The 24,462-nt window shown below is 51.4% G+C and overlaps 2 protein-coding genes across 7 annotated transcripts; one reads left to right on the forward strand and one right to left on the reverse strand.

Annotated features, from left to right (window-relative positions):
* Window positions 1–959: 959 nt before the first annotated feature.
* MFSD13A (major facilitator superfamily domain containing 13A) lies at window positions 960–22,869 on the reverse strand. Of its 5 annotated transcripts, none has more exons than XM_057735758.1 (9): window positions 22,626–22,869; window positions 6,827–7,069; window positions 6,289–6,371; window positions 5,257–5,451; window positions 4,995–5,118; window positions 4,276–4,372; window positions 3,540–3,711; window positions 3,271–3,464; window positions 960–1,767 (listed from the first exon to the last, which is right to left on the reverse strand). In XM_057735758.1, exons 2-9 carry the CDS (start codon window positions 7,034–7,036, stop codon window positions 1,505–1,507), a joined length of 1,338 nt encoding a protein of 445 aa, XP_057591741.1. In that variant the 5' UTR covers window positions 7,037–7,069; window positions 22,626–22,869; the 3' UTR covers window positions 960–1,504. The 5 variants fall into 5 exon arrangements, with proteins under 5 accessions (XP_057591741.1, XP_057591740.1, XP_057591739.1 ...); XM_057735757.1 differs by having other exon boundaries at window positions 5,257–5,709; XM_057735756.1 differs by having other exon boundaries at window positions 3,271–3,711; window positions 5,257–5,709; window positions 22,653–22,869.
* On the forward strand, window positions 21,698–23,574 carry C5H10orf95 (chromosome 5 C10orf95 homolog). Of its 2 annotated transcripts, XM_057735763.1 has the most exons (3): window positions 21,698–21,824; window positions 22,101–22,850; window positions 22,973–23,574. In XM_057735763.1, the coding sequence occupies exon 2, from the start codon at window positions 22,161–22,163 to the stop codon at window positions 22,818–22,820; it is 660 nt and encodes a 219-aa protein (XP_057591746.1). In that variant the 5' UTR covers window positions 21,698–21,824; window positions 22,101–22,160; the 3' UTR covers window positions 22,821–22,850; window positions 22,973–23,574. The 2 variants fall into 2 exon arrangements, with proteins under 2 accessions (XP_057591746.1, XP_057591745.1); XM_057735762.1 differs by having other exon boundaries at window positions 22,101–23,574.
* The last annotated feature ends 888 nt before the right edge of the window (window positions 23,575–24,462 follow it).

Genomic DNA, 24,462 nt, shown 5'->3' on the forward strand with positions numbered 1-24,462 from the left:
AGCTCTTCACATCTCTGAAGTCAGGAGCTTATTAAAATGCAGTTCCCAGGGCCCATGCGCAGATATTTTGATTAATCAGTTCTCCATTTTAAGCCTGTATACTTGGGGGGAATTGCCAGGCACTTTACAAATGTTAATCCATTTGGTTCTGCCAACAACCATACAAAGTGTATGTATGTTTGCTATTCCCTTTACAGATGATGAAATAGAGCCACAGAGAGATTATATAATTTCCCAAAGCTCTGCCCTTTGTTAGCAAGAATTTGAACCCAGGCAATATAGCCCTAGGGCCTACATTCTTAACCGCTGTGCACACCCTCAAATAACGGTTGGCTTAGAGCAGTGGTTCCCAATCAAAGTCAATTCTGCCCCTCAGGACACATGTGGCAATGTCTAGAGATGTTTGGTCGTCATTGTGGGGGGAGATGCGACTCACATCTAGTAGGCAGAGGCCAGGGATGCTGCTAAACATCCACGACAAGGAACAACTCAGCCCCAAATGTCTGTGGTGCTGAGGCTGAGAAACGCTGGCCTAGAGCAGAGGTTCTCAGTCCCAGCTGCAGGGTAAAATCAGCACAGAGCTTTCCAAAACCCCACTGCCAGGCGGTACCCAGACCCATGCAATCAGAATCTTGGGGAACAGAACTCAGACATCAGCATCTTTGGAAGCTCCCCAGCGACTCCAAGGTTAAGGACCTCTAGCCTAGAAGTGGCCACTCCTTGCTCACCAGCAGTGGTACATGGGAAGTGCACTGGGGCTATGACCACAGCTCTGAAAGCTGTTTTGCTCCCAAGGACCCATGCAGCTATGGGCTTGCAGGCTCTCCCTGCTACCTCAGTGACGGATGCAGGTGGCTGCCCACTCATCTTTGAAAATGCTCTCAGGCTGCTCTTAGTAAGTAAGGAATCCTGTTCCTCAACCCACCACTCCCACACACAGCACAGACCTCAGGAATGAGAACAGAAATGACTGACTTTAATCAGTCTGTGATGAAATGAACCTCATTGAGAGGCCGGTTGGAGGGGCACCCTGCGGCAGCTAGGGCGTGCTACTCCAGGCACAGCTGACGCAGAGAATTCTGAGAGAAACCACTGGAGAGGGCAGGTGAGACTCAGTCAGCGTCCTCTGACTGGGCCAAAGTGGTTCCCGAGCCCACGCAGGGTGCCGGCGCCAGCCCCAGGTGGGTAGGGGGATACACCTCTGTGCCCACAGCAACCCCACGTGACCACAGGGCGGGCCTCATCCCTTCTTGGTCCTCTTTTTCCTCCTGCCCCGTAGGGGAAAGCAAGTCCCTGAGCACAAACGCCCCAGCCCTTGCACAAGCTGGGCCCGACAGCCGAGCAGGAACTTAGGCCTCAGTGACACTCCCAGCTCAGCCCCAGGAGCTCCCACGCTGCCATCTGTCCTCTAGGCTGCACCCCAGGAAGGCAAAGGAGCAGGAGACTGGGCTGGCCGCCCAGGGCTGCAGGTAGTGTCCTCAGCGGCGTGGCCTTGCCATTCCCTTCACACCATCTTAACGTCCAGGGTTTGGGCCCGTGACAGGTTCTGGCGCTGGGTTTTGACCACGTGCAGGCGTCTCCCGTGCAGCGTGAACTGAGACCAGGTGAACAGCTGCAGCAGAGCACAGGTGATGGGCACCAGCACCAGCAGGTAGAAGCAACCCTGGCGGAGCGTCGGGGCCTGTTGCGGGGGTGGAGCCGGGGGCTCTGGCCAGGGCTGGGCACTCCCCACAGGCGTCAGTGGGGGCTGCTGGAAGAGATCATGACCTAGGACGAGAGAGCCCGCAGAAAGAACGCGTCAGCCCCGGCCTCCTCCAGAGTCCACAGTGCCACATCTCAAACATCACACGTGCATGTCCAAACCACAATTCTTGATTCCTCCCCCAAAGCTGCTTCTCCCCTGTTCTCCTCTTCTTGAGGCATGGCACTGCCATTCCCCCAATAACCTCAAAGTCTTCCTAGATTCCTCGGTTAACTTCACCACTCCCCCAAGAGCCAATCCTTCACTTCCCCCACCTCCAAAACACAGCCCACACCAAACACTTCTCAGCCCCCCGCACCACCTGCTCCAAGCCTCCATTGCCTCTGCCACAGCCTCCCCACAGTCCGTTCTCCTCACAGCAGTCAGAGCGAACTTTAAAAAATGTAGATCAGACCAGACCACTCCCCTACTTAAAACCCTCCCAATAGCTGCACTGAGAATAAAACCCAAACCCTGCCCTGATCTGCAGAGCCCTCTTCACTTGTCCAGCCTCATTTCCAGACCACTCCTGATAACTTGAGCCCCTGCACTTTCAGTTTTCCCTGCCTGGGATTTGCTGAGATCTTTCTAGACCAAATCCTCACCATTCAGTTCACATCCTGGGTGTCACCTCAGGCAGACCTTCCCGGACCACACTAAGTAGCTTTTCAGTCACACTGTCTAGTTTTCCCAGTGCACTTACCACTACCTCCTCTTTTCTCAGTTGGCTGTTTATTGCCAACTCGAACCCCACCCCCGGACTAGAATATAAGCTCCGTGATGGCAAAGACCTTCTCTGTCTTATTTTGGTTTGTTTGTTTAATAATATTTATTTAGAGACTTCCCCGGTGGTCCAGTGGTAAAGAATCTGCCTTGTAGTGCGGGGAACAGGGGTTTGATCCCTGGTCAGGGAACCAGGATCCCATATGCCGTGGGGCAACTAAGCCTGTGTGCCTCAACTGGAGAAGAGAAAACCTGCACGCCCACATGCTGCAATTAAGACCCGATGCAGTCTAAAATAAATAAATAAATAAATCTTAAAAAACAATAGTATTTATTTAGTTGCTCCAAGTCTTAGTTGCAGCATGTGGGCTCCTTAGTTGTGGCATGCAAACTCAGTTGCAGCATGCATGTGGGATCTAGTTCCCTGACCAGGGATCGAACCCGGGCCCCCCGCATTGGGAGCGTGGAGTCCTAGCCACTGCACCACCAGGTGGGTCCATCTTATTTTGTTATTTCCCTCCCTAGAGGCACCTCAAGCAGTGCCTGGCAGAGAAGGTATCCCATACATATTTGTTGAATGAATGAATGAACTACTGAAAGAATGGAACCCAGCTCCTCTACCCATGTGCAGAGAGGTAGAGGAGGGGTAGCAGCCAGAGGCAGCCCAGGCCAGCCTCTGTTGCCTGGTTGCCATTCTCTCTCCCTTGCTGGACCCAGATCCCAGGCTCACCAGCAGGTACACCAGATAAGCCCTGCTCACTGGAGCCTTCAGAGCTAGAGCCCCATGCCAGACCCTGGACCCTCACCTGTGTAGAAGCACAGCAGCCAGGTGCCCAGCAACGGGGCGAAGGTCTGGCCTGGCTTGGTCACCAGGGCCACCATGCCAAAAAGAAGTGCTGAGGCTGCCTGCTTGCGGTGGTTCAGCACCAGGTCCTCGTCCACCAGGTCAGTGACCACCAAGGTCAACAGCTTACAGGTGCCCTCAGTGAAGACACGGTTGCTGCCAGGGGAGAGAGAGCAGACAAAAATGAAGGGGTGGGACAGAGGTGTAGGGGGGAGGGAGGGCAGGGCATACCTGGCAATGAAGAGGCAGAGCAGGCCGGGGCGGTCGGGGCCAGCCAACAGCATGAGCAGGCTCAGCCCCAGCTTGAGCAGAAAGAGCCCTCGCACCACAGCGTAGACGCCCCAGCGCCGGCACAGGGGCAGGAAGTAGAGGTTGTTGAGATGCGGAGCGACATAGGAGATGCCTGGGGAAGGGGGTGCAGCCTTGTCAAGGGGAGCTGCCACAACCTCCACAATTGCCCACATTTTAACCATCAGAATCAGAGTCTGCACTGACTCAACACTAACAAGGTTCAGGCTCTGTGCTAAGAGCATCACATCCTTTTATGTAGTCCTCACAACCCTTTCAGGTAAGTACTATTATTATTCCTACTTTACAGAGAAATGGAGGCCCAAAGAGATTACATAAAACACACCCAAGGCCACACAGTGAATAAGCACAGTCAAGACACATACCCAGGCCTGTCAGGATAACAGTCCTCCCTGTGAAGCAGCCACTGTGCTGCTTCCCCTCTGGGCGGCGCCACCACCAAAAGGACCACCATGAGAGCAGCCCTATGCCCCAAACCCACAGAGGCTCCCTCCCTTCCTCTGGAAAACAGAGCAGGGGGCTGCAGGTGCCACCCTGGCACAGATTCTACCCTCTGCCACCTGGGCCCCAGCTGCGGAGGTGGCTGTGCCTGCTGCCTGGCTAGGGGTTCTGGGGTGCAAGCCTTTGTCCTTCCAGCCTGCCCGAAGCACCCACTCACCCAACAGGAAGGAGCCTGTGGAGAGGGAGATGTGGTCTGACAACAGATGCTCCAGGAAGAGGGGGAAGAAGTTGCTGTTGAAGTGGCAGTGAAAAACCTGCAACCAACAGGGGTAGGGATGAGGCGGGGGGCGGGGCCGATGGTGGCAAAGGGCAGCCAGGAACAGGGCAAAAGCCAACAGGGGGAGCAGCAGGAGCGAGAGCAGCTTCAATCCCCATGTCCCTCAACATGGAACATGCTAGAACAAAACCTAAAACCAAACTCCTACACTTATCTAATTTTGCTAAAAGTTAGAAGGGATGATAAAATTGTCAGACCAATTAAAAGCTTTTTCTCTTGTAAAACTTATCAACGCTGAAATAAGCTTAATGACACAAAAACAACCTATTTCTAAATTTGGATGGCTTATACACTACATATGTTTTAGGTATGGCATGTGGTGTTTTAAAAAATCCCCAAAGGGGCACCTCTTTTTCATATCCTCACTTTGGAGGTGAGGGCATGGCTGCCCCAAGAGACTGAGACAAACCTACGATAATACAGAGAGTTAGGAGCTCAGATGCTGCTAGAATCCAAGTCTCTACCCAACTTTGTGTTCCTGCCACTGAATGGCCAGCCACTCTCAGGTGAGGCCAGAACTGATTTCCCAGCTTCTGAAGAGCCTGTTCCCTTGAGTGAGGCATTCGTAGCCATCCTGGCTGGGGGCAATGCTCCCATACCTGCACCAGGTCCATGCCCACGAACCACAGGAAGTTCCGGTGGCGTGCCAGCTGCCGCAGGTACCGGCCCAAGGTGATGCTACCCGCCTCCTCACCGCCCACAAGAAGCTCTTCTTCACACAGGCTGCGGGGCAGAGGGGAGTCAAGAACGGCCTAGGCTAGGGCATAGCCATCCCCCACCCCGGGCAGCCACCCATCAGCCAGGGGACCCAGCACAGCAGGGTGCTGGCGGGACCCTGGAGAGCCGGAGCTGGCCACTCACCCGCCATCCACAGCCAGGGCTGGGCCCCCCAGCTCCCTGCCGGCCGCCTCAACCCGCCACCTCAGCAGCCGTGTGGCCCCCACGAAGCCCAGCCCGGAGCCGGCAGCCAGTGCCAGGCAGAAGGCGCGGAAGGAAGAGAAGTCCTCTTTGTTCCAGAAGGCGTAGGAGGCAAAGACAGACAGGGAGCCAGCCGCACTGAAGAGGGAGCAGTAGAAGTTGAGGTGGGTGCGGTCATGGGCTGAGAGGGCCAGGTCGGCCAGCAAGGCGTGATGGTGCAGGTCCACCAGCGTCAGGAAGCCATCGTAGAGGCACAGGCACAGCAAGAACTGCAGGCCAGCTGGGGCCCAGGGCACCCAGAACGCCAGGAACGACAGCGCCAGCAGCGGCCCGTGCCAGCCCAGTGCCCGCACCCGTGCCAGCACCACGGCCATCGAGGAGAGCCCAGCGCCCGACCTGCCGGGGAGAGGGGGGCTGTTGGGAGCCGCCCTTGCAGCCTCGGCAGGCCTCAGTCCCCCCTGCCCAGGGCCCACAGGAGGGCCAACAGAGGCCCAGAGCGTGCGACTCACACCAGGGCCGTCCCGCTGAGCCCTGAGTTCAGCCCCTGGTTTAGGAAACACAGCTCACCAGTGGGTACACTCTCCCCTCTGCTCTCTTACCAGCCTGCCAGGGCTGATGGCCAAAGGGAGGTGGGATACCCATTTCTCAAGCCTGGGGACAGTATGGGCCCAAGCAGGGATGGGCTAAAGAAATCTGCCAGAAGCCGCAGAGTGTTTGCTGTCCAGAGCCCAGTCCTGAGGGCCCGATAAGCCAAGGGGGGTAAATTTCTCCCCAAGGTGAGCAAGGAAGCAGCCAGTCAAGGCCAATTCTCCAACCTGGACAGAGCCTGCCTGACCTCGGGAAAGGAGGAAGCCTGGACATCAGCTGAAGATGGCCTCCCTCTCTTTCCCCACCCCAAACACCAGCAGGGGACCTCCAGCTCTGGGGAGGGGTGGGTGGGACAGAACAGTTCTGAGCCATCCTCGGGAAACGAACCGGGGTTGGGAGCTGAGGAACTGACGGTCACTCAGCCAGCCGAAGAGGGGGTCATTGAGGCTGTTCCAGAGGAGAAACACCGTCTGTGGGCAGAGGGGAAATGGGCAGGTGGGCTCCAGGCAGCCTCCTCTCCCGGGCTTTCCCCACCTCAGCCTGCTCGCCACCCCTCAAAGATGACCCCAGCTTTCCTGCCTGCAAAGCTTTACTCAGGTCAGTCCCTCTGCTATAACCCACAGCCACTGTCCCCATCAAACTCCCACCCATCCCAGGCCCAGCGGATACCTGTATCCAGCTGATAAATGCATGTGAATATATTGTACTATCAATGTGCATTCGCAGAACAGTGGCTGGCTTATAAGACAGAGGCCAGGAGAGCTGGCGTAATTCCCACTGAGGAGTCATCAAGGCCTCCAGCTCCAGCTTTTCTCACTGAATCTCAGTGGGCAACCCGGCTTGCCCCAAGCTCCAGGCTGGGCAGGACCCAGCCCTGCCATCTGCTCAGCTCCCACCCTGGCTGACCGTCCCAGGGCTGGCCTACCTCTCCAACCCAGAAGGCAGCTTTGTTGATCTTGTACACTGAGACAAAGGTGTCCACGTAGTACAGCAGGAACACATTGTGCAGGACGGAGATGAAGAGGGCCAGGGAGCCATAGACCACGGCCGTGGGCAGGCCCAGCAGCCAGGACCAGGGCCCACCCAGCCCCATGGCGGCCAGCCCAGCCTCAGCCCCAGGAGCACTGAGGAGCATTCACGGCCACAGGCAGTCTGGCCATCCTTGTCCCTGGGGAAGAAGGAGCCAGTTAGCTGCAGGGATCAGAGCCAGTTCTGTTCCCAACCCCAGACCTCTGAGTCATCTCACTGGGAGAAAGTTTGTACGTAAAGCAAAACTGGGGAATCGCCAATGACATCCGGCTAAAACAATGCGGGACTAGATACCACTACTGGAGAGTAACCTAAGGAAACTGATAAAGGCGTGGGAAGAGAAGGCAGACAGCCAACAAGTGCTGAGGTTGCATGCTAGGGTGCTGTGCTCAGTATATTCTTTCATCCATACTCTCCAACCTTAACAGTCCAGATGTGACAACCCTGGGCTTGGGCACACACTGTGCCTACAGTAGCCCCTCGGGCAAGCTACTTAACCCCGGCCTTTGTTTGCTCTTCTGTAAAAAGGAAAAGTGGACGATCATGGCTACTCAGAGGAATGTAAGGGTTAAATGAGGTTTACTCACAGAAAGTGCTCAATAAATGGATGTTGGTGGTGTCATTATCTTTATAAAATCCCTACAAAGTTTATAGCACTATTACAATATTATAGGAGAGCAACCCCAAGCTCCGAGATGTTAAGTAATTTGCCCAATGTTACACAGCAAAAATGTAGCAGATTTGAACCCTGACCTGTCTGGCTCCAAAGCCTTTTCTGCCACTTGACCTCCCAGATTGGGTTCCTGTGGGCCGCTGGGTAGAATGAAGAAACCTGCTGCGATGTCAGATTCCATAGGGATATACGAGTGACAAGATATGATAAGAGTCCACAACTGCTCACGCACTTTGATTCTGGAAATTCCACCTCAAGGAACTAACCCCAAGGGAACATGTACAGAGCTGTTCGTGGCAGCAACATTTACAGGCAGCCAAAAGTTGGACACAGCCCAGGAATACAACAAAGGGACTGGCTCAACAAGCCCAATGCTCTCCACAAAAGCCAAGTACGTGGGCAACCTCAACACATGGGAGAGAAACTCAAGAACATGTTACATGAAAAGAGAGAACAAAGGACAGCATGAGTGCCTGCTCCGAGCCAGGCCAACTCGTGCACAGAGACCAGCAGGCTAGACTTACCACGGGTAGAAAAGGAAATAAAAGTCAGATTTTTATTAAGGCAGCACTTCTCATACTGTAACGTGCTTCCAAGTCATCAGGAGATTTTGTTAAAATGTAGATTTTGCCTCTATAAGCATGGAGAGGAATCTGAGATTCTACGTTTCTAACAGGCTCCCAGGTGGCACCGATGCTGCTGGTCCATGACCACACTTTAAGCAGCCAGGCGTTAAGTCTATCTGTCTCTTTTTTTAGATTCAAAGCTGTTGTTCTCTTTTCAGAAAAATAATCCCGTGTGTGCTTGTCTGACCCACAGAGGGAAGGTATGGGGGCTTCCTTCTCTCAAACACCCTGTTGTGAGTTGAATTGTGCCCCAAAGAGATAAGTTCAAGTCCTAACCCCCAGTACCTGTTGAGTGCAACCTTATTCTGAAATACAATCTTTGCAGATGTAACCAAGTTAAGATGAGGTCATATTGAGTTAGGGTGGGCCCTAATCCAATGACTGGGATCCTCACAAGGGGAGGGAAATTTGGACACAAAGACAGACATACACAAAGGGGAGAGAGCCATGTGAAAATAAAGGCAGAAATCTGAGTGATGCATCTACAAGCCAAAGAACACAAAGGACTGCACGCAACCACCAGCAGCTAGGAAGAGGCAAGGAAGGATTCATTCCCAGAGCTTCCTTCCAGAGGGCGCGTGACCCAGCTGAGGCTTTGACGTCGGACTTCTGCCCTCCAGGAACTGTGAGGTTGTTTTAAGCCACCCAGTTTGTGGCAATTTGTTACGGCAGCCCTAAAACTTCTATGCCTCCTCAGGGGCTGTTTCTTCTTTGAGTCCTTGGGACCCAAGCCTACACAAGGGCTTCATTTACATGTCCACATGCTTGCACGCACATATGCAGAACAGAAACTTCTGTTTCCTCATCAGAGTCAGGTCCTGGAGAACGGACTGCAGTCTCAGTTCAAACGTGGTGACCCCCAGGCCCTGTTTTTGCCCCATGAGCCACCATGACTCCCCTTCCCTGCCCAGCCTTCAAGGGCCTCTGTAATCTGGTCTCTCCCAGCCAGTCCAGGCCAGCCTCCTGTGGATCTTCAAGTCACCATCTCCTCTGGCGGGGCCTTTGTTCTTGATGGTGCCTCCTACCAGAAGCACCCTCCCATCTCTTCATCTCCATCTCACCCATCCCTCAGGAGCCAGCACCATGTCCAGGAGACCTTCTCCAGACCCTCACTGGTGCCTCCTGCCCCTGCACAGCACTCTCCCACCTGCCCGCACTCCAGCCTCACTGTGGGATTCTCCAGCACAGGGCCTGTGTGTCTTCACCATCGGTCTCCCTCTCTGGACTCAGCCACTCTTGCTATGGGAGTGCCTGACTGGTAAGAAAGAGGCTCTTCGGGGAGAATACAAACGGATTCTCACGGGGGTCTCTCTCAGGCTCACTGGAAACCAAGCAGCAATTCACTCAAGAGATCGGTATGCAGCCGTCCACGCCCGTGCCAACTGTGTGCCTGTCCACATCTAGTGGTGGAGGCATGAGAGGAGGAGGAGAGGCCAAAACTACCTGAAAGCAGCCACTAAGTCTGTGAGAATCTCTCCTGGCCATAATGATCCCACCTTGCCCCAAAGCAGGAAGATATCCAGGTGGCCTCTCCCTGGGGCCTTTGAGCCCCTGAAGAAACATTTGGTGGGAAATACTTATTTTTCACAGCTCTACTGAGGTACCACTGACAGAATAATCTGCATGTTGGGGAATCCCCTGGTGGTCTAGTGGTTAGGATTCAGTGCTTTCACTGCTGTGGCCTGGGTTCAATCCCTGGTCAGCTAACTGAGATCCTGCAAACTGTGTGGTGCAACCAAAAAAGAAAAGAAAAAAAAAAAAAAAGATACCCCCCAAATAACAATAGTCTGCACAAATTCAAAGTGTACAGTCTGATGAGTTTTAGCGTATGTATGCCTGTGAAACTGTCGCCACAATTGAGATCAGGAATATATCCATCACCCTGAGAGTTTCCTTGGCACTTTCCAAGTAACATAGTGGAAAGAAGACACAACTGGAGGTCTCTGAATTCCCAGCTCTACCATTTCCTACCCGTGCGACCTGAAGCAATTTGCTTAACGTCTCCATGCCTGTTTCCTGACCTGCACAATGGGGCCCACCTTCCTAAGGCGAGGGTTAACAGTCCATGAGAAAATACTCTAACACACTGAGCACAGTGAGTGCAGCAAGCACCCAAACCTCAGAGATTCTTACTACTGAGCCTCCCAGGCCTTCCATACCTGCCACACAAGGATGGGGTGGGGATTAATCTAAAGGTGCTTTGGGGCTGTAAAGCACAACGTACACCTCTGCTGCTATCCTTAACCCAGGTCACTTCCTCTGATTCCCCAGGGCCTTTCAGAACTCCCCTCCCTCACCTTGAAAGCCTCTGTCCACAGGGAGTGAAGCTTCCTGACACCTCTACCCAGATGTCCAGTGACCTGCCCTGGTTACTGGAGAATATGAACCCTACAGCCAAGGTCCCCAGCCTCCAGCAGCCAGCTCCCTGCACCCACACTGGGGCAACAGTAGAGGAAAACCTCAGAGTGTGGTGAGATGGAAGAAGTATGACTTTTACCATCAGGAGGGCCTGGGTTTAAATCTCAGCTGCACTTCCTACTAACTGTAACCGCAGGCAAGGTCTGAGCCTGTCTGAACTTTGGTTCTCTCACCTGTAAAATGGGAGTAACAGTGCCTATTTTTATAGGAATGCAGGGGGGATTAAATTACGTCTCGTAAGCCCAGAGCACTGACAGAAAAATGCTCAGAAACTGGCATGTCCTTGGGCTCACTTATGACAGATCAGGCTAGGGGCGGGGGAATATGCTGGTAATCAGGCCCCTTCCTGTGGTAAGGGAGGTCGAGGGAGAAGACAAGGCACAAGAGGGAAAGTCAGAAGAGGAGGGCCTGCAAGGAACAGGGACATATAGGACGTTCAGGAGGGCCAGAGACAAACCCCTACCATGGGCAAGATCTAGAGGCAAAGCAACCTGTCCAGGTAAGCCTCTGCCCGGGGAAAGAAAGCTCGGGGAGGAGTATGCAGGGTCACCGCAGCGGTTTCTCTTCCAGAGTCCACTCCTCCATCCGGAACTGCTTCCTCTACTAGCCCTCCCCACCCCCAATCCACCCCACAGAGAACAAGAGCCCTGCCTCTCTAGGGGAGAAACAGCTTAGGGTCCACACCAGCCTAGTTGCATAACCTGGCTGAGATATCCTGTAACCTGCAACCAACTCCACCCTCACCTTGGCACCTAGTGGGAGAGCCTGCTGGAGGCCCCACAGCCCATCCCCCCCCCCCCCCCCCCCGCTGGTTTAGTCCCAGTTGTGTGGCCTTGAGCCAGCCACTCCCTCTCCCTGGGCCTCAGTCTCCTCATCTATAAAGTGGGGATGACAATGCCAACCTCTGAGATTGCTGTGGGGCTGAAATGCAAAAGGTGTATAAAGCACCAAGCCTAGTGCCTGGCACTTAAAAGACCCTCCATAAAATGTAGCTACTCTTCTTTTTTATGTCTCTGAAGTTTGGCTTTATGATCTTGAAAGGGTTTCAGTCAGTGTCCCCTTCTGTGAAATCCATGACTGAAGCTGTCTTTTCAGCATGCAACACTGACGCTTCTCACTGCCTGGTATATCCTGCCATCCTTCAAATTCTTTTTTAAATACCACCTCCAGCCTTTGTTCATGCTGTTCCTTCCACCTAAAACACCCTAGATGTCACTACACACCATTTCTCAGGCATACAGGATATGCCTGGGTTTTCCCCCTATCCTCATCAGTCCTTACAGCTCATCACTATTTCCATCCTCATCTTGGAAGTGAAGAAACCAAGGCTCGAAGGTTAAATAACTGGCCCCAAATCACAGAGCTATTAAGTGCTGGAGCCAAGATTCAAAACAGGTACTTTTCACTTAAAAAAAAAAAAAAAAAACTCAACATTTCTCACATCACTATGCCCACCCCTCACCACAACTGTATCAAATCCTGCTGATTCAAGCAAGGCCCCGTTCAGTGGCACAAACCTTCTCAAGGACACCAAGTCAGGTGTTCTCTCCCCTTTTCGGATCCCTTGGCTCTGTATCAGGATCCAAATGTTTCCCTAACCCTCCTCCAGCCCCCAAGCTCCTTACGGGCAGAGCCAGGTCAGACCTGCCCCTGACTTCTACTCCCAGCTCCCATCAGGCTCCTTCAACACACAGTAGGCACTCAATTAATACCTGCTGGGTCAATTTGCCCCTAAAAGGCCAATATGGACATCCCCGGCCCAAGGGGAGAACAGCAGCCATAGGAGGAATGTCACCCCCAGATCCCACTGCATCCCTCAGCTCTGCATTCTGCTTGGCTGTGGGAGTCAGAAAGAGGCAACTGTGAACCCATGTGAAGCATGGACAGCAAAGCAGCAGGTGAACAAAGAGGAACAGTGATAACAACAAAATGTAACATTTATTAAGCTTTCACCATGTGAAAAATTGATACAATATGGGAAGAGAGCTCAGAGCAGAGACACCAGATCAGGAAGGGCTTTGGAAACCACAGGCAAGATCCTATCCTGAGGACAATAGGATGGGGGGCACTGGGGGTGGCCAGGTGAGAGAATCACATGCTTAGAAGGAGCCTCCGACATCATGCAAAAACTCTCCCCTCTTCACCCCATCAGGCTTCTGGAAGATAAAGAACTAAAAACGGATGGAAATCGTAGCAGCTCCTTGATTTCTGAACCAGCCTGTGGTGGGTAGGAAGCTGATGAATTTGGTAGAGGAAACCAAGAATGCCAGACTGGGCCCCTTGGGTGAGGGGCTTCGGAAGAAGGGTGGGTGTTAGCTTCTGATTCCCTTCAGGAGGACTAGAGACTGTATGAGAAGCAATCAGTATGGAGGGGAAGAAATCTACTAATAAGCATAATCTGGAGTTGGGAGCCCTGGGTCAAGTTTGAACCTTATCACTAACTAGCTGAGTTTATTCCTACATCTGCAAAGTAGGAGAAATTTCCATTCCCTGCCTGTCCCCAGGGGTATCAAATGACTTTAAAAGGTATAATACCGTATGCAAATATCAGGTGCGTCCTTTTTTCAACAAGCAGGTGATCTCTGAATTGTCTGCTGTGCTTCCTGTTTCACACCCCCTTTGTCTCCCTGTTCAGTCTTCCCACAGCAGAACCAGCCCTGGCAGGACTGTTGCGGAGGCCCACCCTGGAGGGGTGCCCACTTTCCATGCAGTGACTAGTGGACCTATCCTCCTTCTCAGGGTGGAAATGAAGTTCACCCTATTGAGGGAGGGACCTTCTCTCTTTCCCTCCGCCCCCTTCCCCTCCCTCCCCCCCGCCCCCGCAGGTTACTACAGCCGCACCGAAGGATCAGCAGCTTCACCCCAGGACCACCCACCCCTCATACCCCTCACAAGCCACACAGGAGTCTGGGATCAACCCGGGAGTTCTTCACTCGATAGCTGGCGCTGAACCACGTGGGGGTTCTCCAGCCTGTCAGCACTTTAAAATCACCTGAGGAGCTGCTCAATAATACCAAAGCCCAAGCCTCACCCCTGACCAATTATATCGGAATTTCTAGGGGTGGGGCCCAGGATCAGTGTTCTTTTAAAGCTCCCCAATTGGTTCTACTACGCCACCAGGGTTAAAAGCCATGGTGTTAATAAAATGGATCTCGGCCCGATGCATTCTGCGACCCCAGGGGGTCCCTCTGCAAGAATTCCATCCTCACCCATTGAGCCCAAGCCTCTCCCACCCTGAGCGGAGCACTCTCTCAACCCACACACAGATGACTTCAGGGTCCTCCGCAGACAGCCCCCAGGACTCCCAGAGCAGACAGCATCCCTGTCCCCTTCGGCTATGTCCTTCGTGTCCGACTGGCCCCCAGTCCGGCCCGCTCCTGCCCCCGAGCCCCAGTCGCGGGCCAGCCCCTCACCGCAATTGTGGAAGGTGAAGCCTAATCGCGAGGCTGCCAGGAGCCAGGTGCCGGCCAGTGCGCCTGCGCGCAGGCCGCCGGCCGCTTCCCCAGCCTCTTCTTCCGCCCCTGCCCAGCGATTGGCTCCGCGCGGCTCCCGCGGCAGGTGCTCGCGCCGGAGGCTGCCGCCGCCATATTTGTCATGGGCGCTTGCCCTTGGGGAGAAAGAGGACTTGGACGCTAGGAAAAAGGGGGCAGGTTGTCTGGAACCTGACCGGCTCACCCCTTCCCTCTCACCTCCACGAAGGCTTAATGTCATTTCAGTTCAAATCAACAAGGTTTCAATGAGCGCTTCCCATCCTCTCTCCCCGTCCTTTTTTTTTTTTCTTTTTTCTTTTCTTTTTGAAGCGTCGCGCGGCATCTGGGATCTTAATTTCTTAATTCCCCGACCAGGGGTCGGTCCGGGCTTCCTGAGTAGAAGGGCGGAGTCTTAACCACTGGACCGCCGGAGAACTGCCCCCTGCCCTTTCCTTACTGTTAGTTCGGAGAATGAAGAGAGGTCAGCACCTTCCATCAAGCCTTGTGATGTGACTGGATGCACAGCTGAGACAAATACGGAAGTGACAGCGGCACGACCTGGGACTCCCTGATGCTGGATTGTGAGCCCCTCAAGAGTGGACAGGCCCAGCTTGAGCTATGGGCACCTGGGTTCAGGCCACAGGCACCAGGCCCTGAGAGAGCAACCAAGCAGCCTAACCTCCTCGTATTATTAATAGTAATAGTAAAATAAAAGGCTACTGAGCGCTTACAATCTGCCCTGTGCTGTGTTAAGCACTCTACATGCATTATCTTGTTGAGTCCTCACATCTTCATCCCTGGGAGGTAGGTGCTATTATCCCCTTTTTACAGATGAAGAAACTGAGGTTGGGAGAGATTCAGTGACTTTCACACAGCACACAAGAGGCCCAGACAAGCTGGAACCCAGATCTCCTGACTCTAAGAACAGGAGTCTTTCCTCTTCCTACCCCTGCCCAGGCCCTGAGTGTCAAGTTTTGTTTTGCTCAGTCTAACCTGGTGAGGATGTCCCATGTCTTCTCCCAACAGGCCTGTAAGCCTACTTAGGTTTCTAGGCAATCAGCACAGACTCCAGACCTGCTGTTTCCCTACCCTGGGATATGGGACCATGAGCGTGCCTTTTGGCTTCTGGGGGACCTGGGACTCAGTTCCCCAGCTCCACCACTTATTTTTCAGGGACCCTCTTTTTGTGAGCCTCTGTTTTACTCCTTAGAGGGGTTTTGTGGGCATTAAATGAGAAATAGGGGTGTAAGAGTTTTGTTGTCAACAGGAATATCATCCTCTTCCTCCTCCTGACAAGCTGACAAGGGCCCACCCACAACAAACGGCCCCACACAAGAGCCCGGGTGTCCAGGAGCGAGAGTCTGTTCAACCAGTTCCTGGGGAGCCTCAGAGACCCTATGAACCTTGCCCCCAGCATCCATCTCCCACAAGTCTGTCTCATTTTCCTCCTCCCCAATCCTGCCTTTTCAGAGCCTCTTCTTACCTCCTATGTCTCCCCTTGGCCACACACACACATCATCTCTCTTCTAGACTTCAAGCAATTGCTGAAACCCCTCATGCTTCAGAAAGCCCTCATGACTAGAAAGAAGATTACCATTTCTCCTGCATCCTTACTCCTTACCCCCAGCTATGCTTTCCTGGCTGTGAGAATAGAGGACAGGAAACCCAGCATTCAGCATGAAGCCTGGTACACTAGGGCCTCCATAAATTGACTAAAGGAGTCCCTCTGCCGTTCCATCTCTGGCCAGCATGTGCCTTTATTTCAGAGCAACCCTGAGTCTTTACTTAGCCCTCCCTGGGTATCCAGTGGGGGAACAGGAGAATGCGGAGAGCTGCCAAGGGGCTGGAACTGGGTGTGACCTTGTAGGAAAGACTTTGGCCACTATGTTGCACTTGATGCCCCATGGTTACACTCTGAGTTCCCTTAGCCCTCTGATTTTGTAGACAGTGTATATAGACAACTGGCTAGTTACCCTTTTTTGTCAGCAGCAGGGCTGCACCTTGTGATTATTGCTGATTTCCCTGCCCAGTTGTCAAACACAGAGATAACTGGGAGGGGACATGGTGTGCAACTGAAGATCATATTGCCTGCCTTCCTAAGTTATATCAGAGTCTCTGGATTGTGGGAGAGAGAAATACAGAAACGCTCTCCCTGAAATTCTCTCCTCCTTTGGCTTCTGACCTCTCTGATCTAGGTTCCACTGTGTTCTCCTCCTACATAACAACTCCTCCTCAGGCCCCTTCACTGGGACACTTTTTCCCAGGACTTTCTTAGTTGGAGAGAGGATCCCCCAAATTTCCATATTCAATATTCTTTTCATGTATTCACTTAAACTTGTCAGGCCATACACTATATGGGGTAAAAGGGACTTCAAAAACAAGATTGCCTGTTGGTGGGAATAGAAATTGGTGTAGCCACTGTGGAAAGCAGTATGGAGATTTCTCAAAAAACTAAAAATAGAACTACAATATGACCCAGCAGTTCCACTCCTGTGTATTTATCTGAAAAAAAAAAAAAAAAAAAAGGAAAGAAAACACTAATTTGAAAAGATACATGCATCCCAATATTCATAGTAGCATTATTAACAATTGCCAACATATGGAAGCAACCTGTGTCCATCAACAAATGAATGGATAAAGAACATGTGAATGGATATATATATATATATATACATATATAGGCACATGTACACAGTGGAATACTACTCAGCCATTAACAAGAATGAAATTTTGCCATTTGCAACAACATGGATGGACTCGGAAGGTATTATGCTAAGTGAAATAAGTCAGACAGAGAAAGACAAATTCTGTATGATTTCATTTCTATGTGGAATCTAAAAAATAGAACAAACTAGTGCATAAAAGAAAAAAGAAACAGACTCAGATATAGAGAACAAAATAGTGGTTACCAGTTGGGAGAGGGAGGGGGAGGGGCAAGACAGGGGCAGAGTATTAAGAGGTACAAACTACTATGTACAAAATAAATAAGCTAAAAGGGTATATAGTACAACACAGGGAATATAGTTAATATTTCATAATAACTATACATGGACTATAACCTTTAAAAATTGTGAATCACTATGTTGTATACCTGAAATTTATGTATAATATTGTATATGAACCATACCTCAACTGCCCTCAAAAGGCATAAGTGGAACCCAACAAATTGGCAGCCATGATGACACAGTGTAATATGGGCCAGGGTAGCAGCTGTTCTGGTAACTTCACCCACTACCTTTCCTTCATGGCTACCCTACCTCCCATCTCCAGTGTGAATATAAAACTGCTACAGGATAGCTTCCCAAATGTCCCACCTGAACTTAGCACTCCCTCAACTTCCGATCACTCCTAGTGTTTCTTATTTCCAGGATCGCCTTGACTATCCACCAAGGTGACCAAGCTAAAAACATGTGCATCCACTTTTACCCTACCCTCTCCATCCAGGTAGTTATATGGAATCAAGTGCAGATGAATCTGCTCCCATGTTTCTTTTCCATTCCTTGCTCTTTTTTTGGTTGTCAGTTTTCCTAAACTAGGGTGTGTACCTCCTCCAAGACTGGCTCCTGGCCTCTGTCCCCAGCCCATCCTCTACTTTGCCCACAAAAGAGCCTCTGATCGTGGGGGTCACCGATCAAAAACTACTCAGGTTGCTGTATTTTTTCATTTTTCATAATAAAATTCTAGGGGAAAAACACTTGGGGTGTATTGTTGATGCAAGCATCAGAAGACTTCACTTCATAGTATAAGAACCCAAACATTTACTTTTCTAAAGACTAACATGATGGTGCTTTGTAATAATTTCTTAAAGCCCATTTCATTATGTCTTTTGTAATTAAATTTATATGACGTAAACACAACTGGTTACATATATATAAAAAGACTCCACTCAAACTAGATTAAGCAGGGAAGGAATTGATTGGGAAAGGGAAATTGGATAAAGGTGATAAAAAGGTAGAAACTTCCAGTTATAAGATAAAAACATACTAGGGCTGTAATACGCAACATGATGACCAAACTTAACACTGCTGTATGGCATATCTGAAAGTTGTTAAGAGAGTAGACCCTAAGAGTTCTCAACACAAGGAAAAATTTTTTTCTTTTCTTTGTTTTTTTGGGTTTTTTTGTATCTATAGGAGAGGATAGATGTTAACCAAACCTACTGTGGTAATCATTTCACAGTATATGTAAGTCAAATCATTATGCTGTGCACCTTAAACTTATACAGTGCTGTATGTCAACTATATCTCAATACAACTGGAGGGGAAAAAAAAGGAATTTATTGGCTCATGTAACTTCAAAGTCCAGGATTCAAACGATGTCATCAGGACCCAATTTCTCTCTCTGACCCTTGGCTCCACTTCTTCTGAGGCTCCTTGCTCAGAGAGACCTTCACCTCTGGACCCAGAACTGCATTTCTGTCCAGCGGAGAGAGCACTTCACTCCGGGCGATAACAGAACGAAGCCCTGGGCTTGGCTCCCATTGGCCTAAATTGAGTCACATGGCTAACCTAAACCAATCACTATGGACAGAGGGATGACGGTGATGATTGGTTTAGCCCTAAGTCACCCAGCTAATTTAAGGATGGGCCAGAGCCCACTTCCCCAGAACCACTTTCCTGAGAGTAGATAAGGTGTGGGACCCAAAAAATCTGGGGACTGTTACTGGAATCAGGGTGAATGACTGCTGAGAAACTCACGGCTTGGTCCTTATTTTTCTCGTGTTTCCTGAAAACTCCCTTCCCAGACCAGCAGAGGTCTTCAGCAAGCATGTCAGAACCAATATTAAAATGCAGGCTTCTCACTGTCCCAGGCTCCAACTTGAGCTTGATCTCACACTCTCCTCATCTCCCACCCAGGTGTGACCAGATCCTCATGGGGGAGAAACTGGCCAGTCACACAGGATCCATCACTGAGCTCCAGGCTGGGGTGAGGTCAGTCTATAACAGGTAGTTTTGGACATTCCTCAAGTGCTGGGATTTGGAGAGAGGGGCAAATTTATAAATAGGAGTGGGGAGGTGTATTAATTTCCCATTAATGCTCTAGCAAATTACAACAAACTTAGTGGCTTAATACAAATGTATTATCTTACAGTTTTGGAGGTTGGAATTCTGTCTCATTAACTAAAATCAAGGTGTTGGCAGAACTGCATTCCTTTCTGGAGAGTCTAGGGAAGAATCCTTTTCTTTGCCTTTTCCAGCTTTGAGGCTGCCTGCATTCCTTGGTTCATAACCCCCTTTTGTCTTCAAAGCCAGCAATAGCTGCTTGATTCTTTCCAGTATCACATACTCTGACTCTTCAGCCTCTCTTTTACACATTTGACTCCTGTGATTACACTGGGCCCACCCAGATAATCCAGGATAATCTCCCTATTTCTTTTCAAGTGCTTAAAAAAATTTTTTATTTTGTCTGCACCAGCTCTTCATTGCAGCATGTGGGATCTTTAGTTGCAGCATGCAGACTCTTAGCTGTGGCATGCGTGTGGGATCTAGTTCCCCCACCAGGGATCAAATCTGAGCCACCTGCATTGGGAGCTTGGAGTCTTACCCACTGGACCACCAGGGAAGTCACTAATCCCCCTATTTTAAGGGCTGCTAATTAACAACTGTAATACATCTGCAACCTTAACTCCCCCTTGCCAGGTAATATAACATATTAACAAGTCCCCAGGGATTAAGCCATGGACATCTTGGGGGTGGGAGGCCTCCCCCAACAAAGACCACTATGTCCTGGGACCAGTTCTTAAAATATACAGAGGGAGAGGCTCCCTTCTTGGAGCTGTTGCATATAGAGTATTAGACACCCTAACCTAGTCCTAACTGTTGTTCTCACTAGACCACTGGCCTGAATTAGACTTGAGAGAGTGGGTCAGTCAGGAATAAAGGAATGTGATATCACCAGGCTGAGTGTGGGAGACCTTCTCAGAGTGTAGCTGGGCTTTGAGGGATGTTGAGAATCTAGGAGAACCTGTGGGGGTTAGTGATGATGCTGTTTAAGTCAACAGAAGATGGGGAGGAAAGTACTATGGCCTGGCAGCCCAGCAACTGGGAGAGGGTATCCATTTTAATCATTCAGCAACTACCACCCACCCCACTGGGGAAGAGAGGTGGAAGGGCATGACTTGCAGCCAGAGAGGTCTGGAGCTCAGACAGTGCTCACTCTCTCTGAATGAAACAACCTTTCTGGCTTCACCCAAGTAGCTTCTGGGCTTTGGCATCAGTAGGACTGGGTTCAAATCCCACTGTGCCAGCTATAGACTATGTGAACCTGGGAAAGTGCCCTAACTTCTCTGAGTCCTTATCATCATAGCTTATCTATTAAATGAGAATGATATCATGTTCTTCACATGGCTAATAAGAATTAGAAGTCGTTAAAAAAAAAGTTATAAGCTCTCATGTAACATTCTACTAGAGGGGAGGACTGTCAGACTGTCCGAAAGAAGCCCCAGCATGGACTGGTGATTAGGCTATTGTTGAGAGAACAAGTCAAGTGAGACAGACACGAGGGTGAACTTTGCCCTCACCATAACTAGCTGTGTGGGTTGGACAAGAAGCTTCACCTACGTAAGCCCCAGTCATAGAATACATTTATTGTGTACCAAACCTGAAGCAAGAAGCTTCTTGCTATGTAAAGTTGGGAAAATATTAGTACCTCGTTCCTAGGGTACTTGTAAACTTGAAGTTAGATGCTCATACGCAACTTGATTCAGTGTCTGGTGTGTAGTAGCTGATACCGAGCAGGGCCCTGTGGGGCTCCTGGGCACAAAGTCTTTCTGTGTCCCCTATTTCTTTGATTATAGGAAACAGCCTTCATTAAGCCTCCATGACCTTCCCTGAGTTCCAATGGGCAGATTCAAGCAGTTGTCAATTAGCAAAGGGAGAAGATATGAGCCTAGGGAGAAACAAAGTCAAGAGCAGCCTTGGGGCAAGGTCCTGTTTCCCCATCAATGGATACACACAACAGTATCTTTGAGCTATTTTACAGATGTTGAAACCCCCTCCAGGTGGGAGACGTTAATGATTAAGGATAGTATGCTGCCCACAAACATGTAGACCCCAGACTAGCTGTACCTGAAGGTTGATGATGCTGACTGCTACTTACCTCACCACCCACCCATCAAAAGAATGCAAGACTGTTACTGCTTTGACCCTTCTCACATACCCCTGACCATGAGCCCAGACTATAAGACCTCTCCCTATTCCCCAGGTGGGTGGGGTGGGTACAGTTCTCAAGGCACTAGCCTACTGTGTTCCCCCTTTGCCTCACCAACTAATAAAGCTGTCCTTTTCTACTTCACTCAAAACTCTGCCTCTCAGTTTTGATTCGGCACAGGTGTACAGAGAAACTCAGTTTTCGGCATCAGAGCTTCACTCAAATGTTTAGGATAACTCAACCCATCTGGCTGGGAAAATGGGATGTGGAGAACAGGCAGCTAACTTGACTGGGAAGGGCACTGGGATGTTCTCAGTGATGCTGTGGGCATCAAGTTGGGGCTGGTATGACCAGCAGGCTTATCCAGTGTAGACACAGGCTAGCTGGCTCCTGGCCAGCTCAAGGTGTTTCCCTTTGCCTGGAAACCGGGAGATGTGGCTGAGACAGGGCATGGAGGAGAGCAGCTCAACTAAAAAGTGGTGGAGAGGAGCCCTGCTCTTGGATCTCTCTGGTTCCCCCAAACGCTGGGGACCAGCTCCCTCAAGCTAAAGGAGACAAGTGAGTGGGGAGCTACGGGGGAAGAACATTTCAGAACTGGGGGCTTGAAAAGGCCTTGGAGCCTTCTTGCCCGCTGGGAACCTGGGGTTTGGGTCCAACCCTAGGACAAGACGTGAGGCGTGAGGTGGGAGCTGAACTCCTTAGGAAGAATTCCCCAAAGCCAGGGACACTGGCGCAGGGCCTCCTGCTGTGAACCAGGGCCCCGGGTTGCCAGGCCCCCGGGTCGGTGGTGGAGATGAGGACAAAGTGTATCCACACCCCCCACCCCCACCCCAGGTCTGGACCAGGACCAGGACGAGACCCCGGTAACAATGCCGGCCGCCTGAGCTTCAGACCATGTACGCATACTGCTGCCTGGCGCCCGGGGAGGCCGTCCGGCCTCTGCTGCAGCACCTCACCTACACCTACCTGCCCGCCCCTCTGCTGCTGCCCCCCATCCAGGCCCACAACTTCTGCAGCCGGCCCCCGAGCCTGAGCGCGGGCGAGTGGGCGGCTCGGCGGGAATACCACTGCTTCCACGCCACGGGCGCGCCCCTGGCGCTCACGCCGCCCGTCTGGGCCTTCCCGCAGGCCTACGCCGCAGCTCTGCAACCGCCGTTCCCCGCGCCCGTCTACCGAGGGCCGTCGTTGCAGGAGCCCGCGGCTGCGGGGACGGCGGCGGCCGAGAGCGGGGCACAGTGGCCGGAAGGCGACAGCCTGCAGGCCGAGCTGCGCTGGGGCCGGGTGGAGCGCGCGCTCGGCCCGCGCCTGCGGCTGCCGGACTTCGTGTGCCGGGAGCTGCGGCGAGTGTACGGCACTTACCCGCGCACCGACGTGCGCGTCACCTACCGCGGCGGCGAGTTCCTGCTGCAGGGCGCGCCGCGCGTGTGCGCGCCCGAGGACCGTGTGAGGAGGCGAGCGTTGAGCCCGCGCACCAGCAGCCGCAGCCCGGACAGCAGCCCCGCCGGGGAAGCGGCGGAGCGCGGCCGCCGGAAGGAGAGGAAAGGCTTGGGCTGAGGGCGCCGCGAGGCCCGGCGGCCCGCCAGGGTGAGCACGCACGCGGCTCTTCTCCTGCCGCCGCAGCTGTGCCCTGGGGCTGGGGACACCCGTCACCTTTTTTTTTTTTTTTTGCCATCGCCCACTTCCTGCACTTCCTTGATTTCTCTCAGGTTTATTGCTGGATGGCGGGGCAAGGGCGAGAATGGATCAAGGACATCTCTGGGTGGGTGTCCTATTCCTCCTTCCTTCCACTTGGGCTTGGGAAGCCTGAGTGTGTGGTGGGAGGAGAGCCTGGACCCTTTGTTTCCTCTCTCCTTCCTCCGCATCTTCTTCCCCTTTGAAGTCTGCCCTGCAGTAAGCCCCCACTGTTTCTTTGTTCTCTCCTCCCTCCTGCAAAGCTCTCCAAACTCTCCAAGCTGAGGGCCCACCTATCCCCAGCTTGTAATGAAAAGTAAATAAATGAGTGAAGTCAAGGGTAGGCTTCAAGATCGTTTTTATGCTTGGGGGTGGGGGTGTTTCTTCATCTGTGTAATATTAGCCTTACTTCCCTCTTTAGGGTACAAGGTGTTGGGGGTGGGGATTAGAGTGGACCTCTGGAAAAAGTGCGTTTCCTCACAGGCGGGGCCTCACTTTCCCTTAACCAGCTCCCTTCCAGTGCAAGAGGACACACTTCTAGGTCCTGAGGCCCACCACCCAGAGAGATTCTGGGGCAGAAGCTATTTTGTTGAGGCGTGGGTGGATGGCAAGCATGGCTGAGGAAGGGATCGCTAATACATAGATTTAGGGCTGGCTTTGACGTTTTCTAGTCATGTACCTAGACTCTCTGAGCCTCAGTTTCTTCATCTGTAAAAGAAAAATAAAACCAACCCGGCCTACCTGGAAAATTTGCCAGCGTCGAAATTTAAGATGAATGTCACTTCTTGTCTCCTGATTCTTGCTAACAGTTTTTAATAGGTTGAATTTGTAATATTCTAGGAGTTTGCTGGAGGGTTAGGCCACACATCCAATTTTAACTCTGGGTCTATCCAGACCACCAGATCTGATGCCCAAGCTGTGTAAATTTGGCTCCTCATGGAATTGCTTTCACTGAACTTCAGTTTGTAGTTGGCCAACAGCTACCTGGGTATACAGGTATGTTATTGAAGCTGTAGATCACCTGATTGAACACTACTGGATTTATGAGCTTCATGGAGAAGTTCTATTACACCTCAGCATTTGGTAAAGATGTCTCTCCTGATGAGTGGTTTGCTCTTATCTTTGAAGCACCAAGGATCTCATAATTGATCATATTTTTCACCTTGCCCTGGTTTCTAGGGAGCCAAATTTGCTTAGCATCTTTCGTGTAAAACCTTGATCCTGAACTGTTACCCCTAGTTTCCTTTTTCTTATTTATTTATTTATTTATTTTCCTTTCCTTTTTTTTTAATTATAAAGACACAGGGAGGTGTTGTAGTGTGATGGGTCTGCTGTGTGACCTTAGGTGAATTAATGTCCCTGAACCAATTTCCTCATTGTAAATGGGGATGGTGGTATTAGGACGTATCTCATTAAGATTGAGAAGATACTGTGAAATCCTGCACACAGAATGTTTATCACAGTGCCTGTCATGTACTAAGTGCTCAAAGGTTAGTGTTGTTTTTAAAAAGCAGTTTGCAGTACA

Source organism: Hippopotamus amphibius, chromosome 5 (genome assembly GCF_030028045.1).
Source record: "Hippopotamus amphibius kiboko isolate mHipAmp2 chromosome 5, mHipAmp2.hap2, whole genome shotgun sequence".
In the NCBI taxonomy this organism is placed as follows: domain Eukaryota; kingdom Metazoa; phylum Chordata; class Mammalia; order Artiodactyla; family Hippopotamidae; genus Hippopotamus; species Hippopotamus amphibius.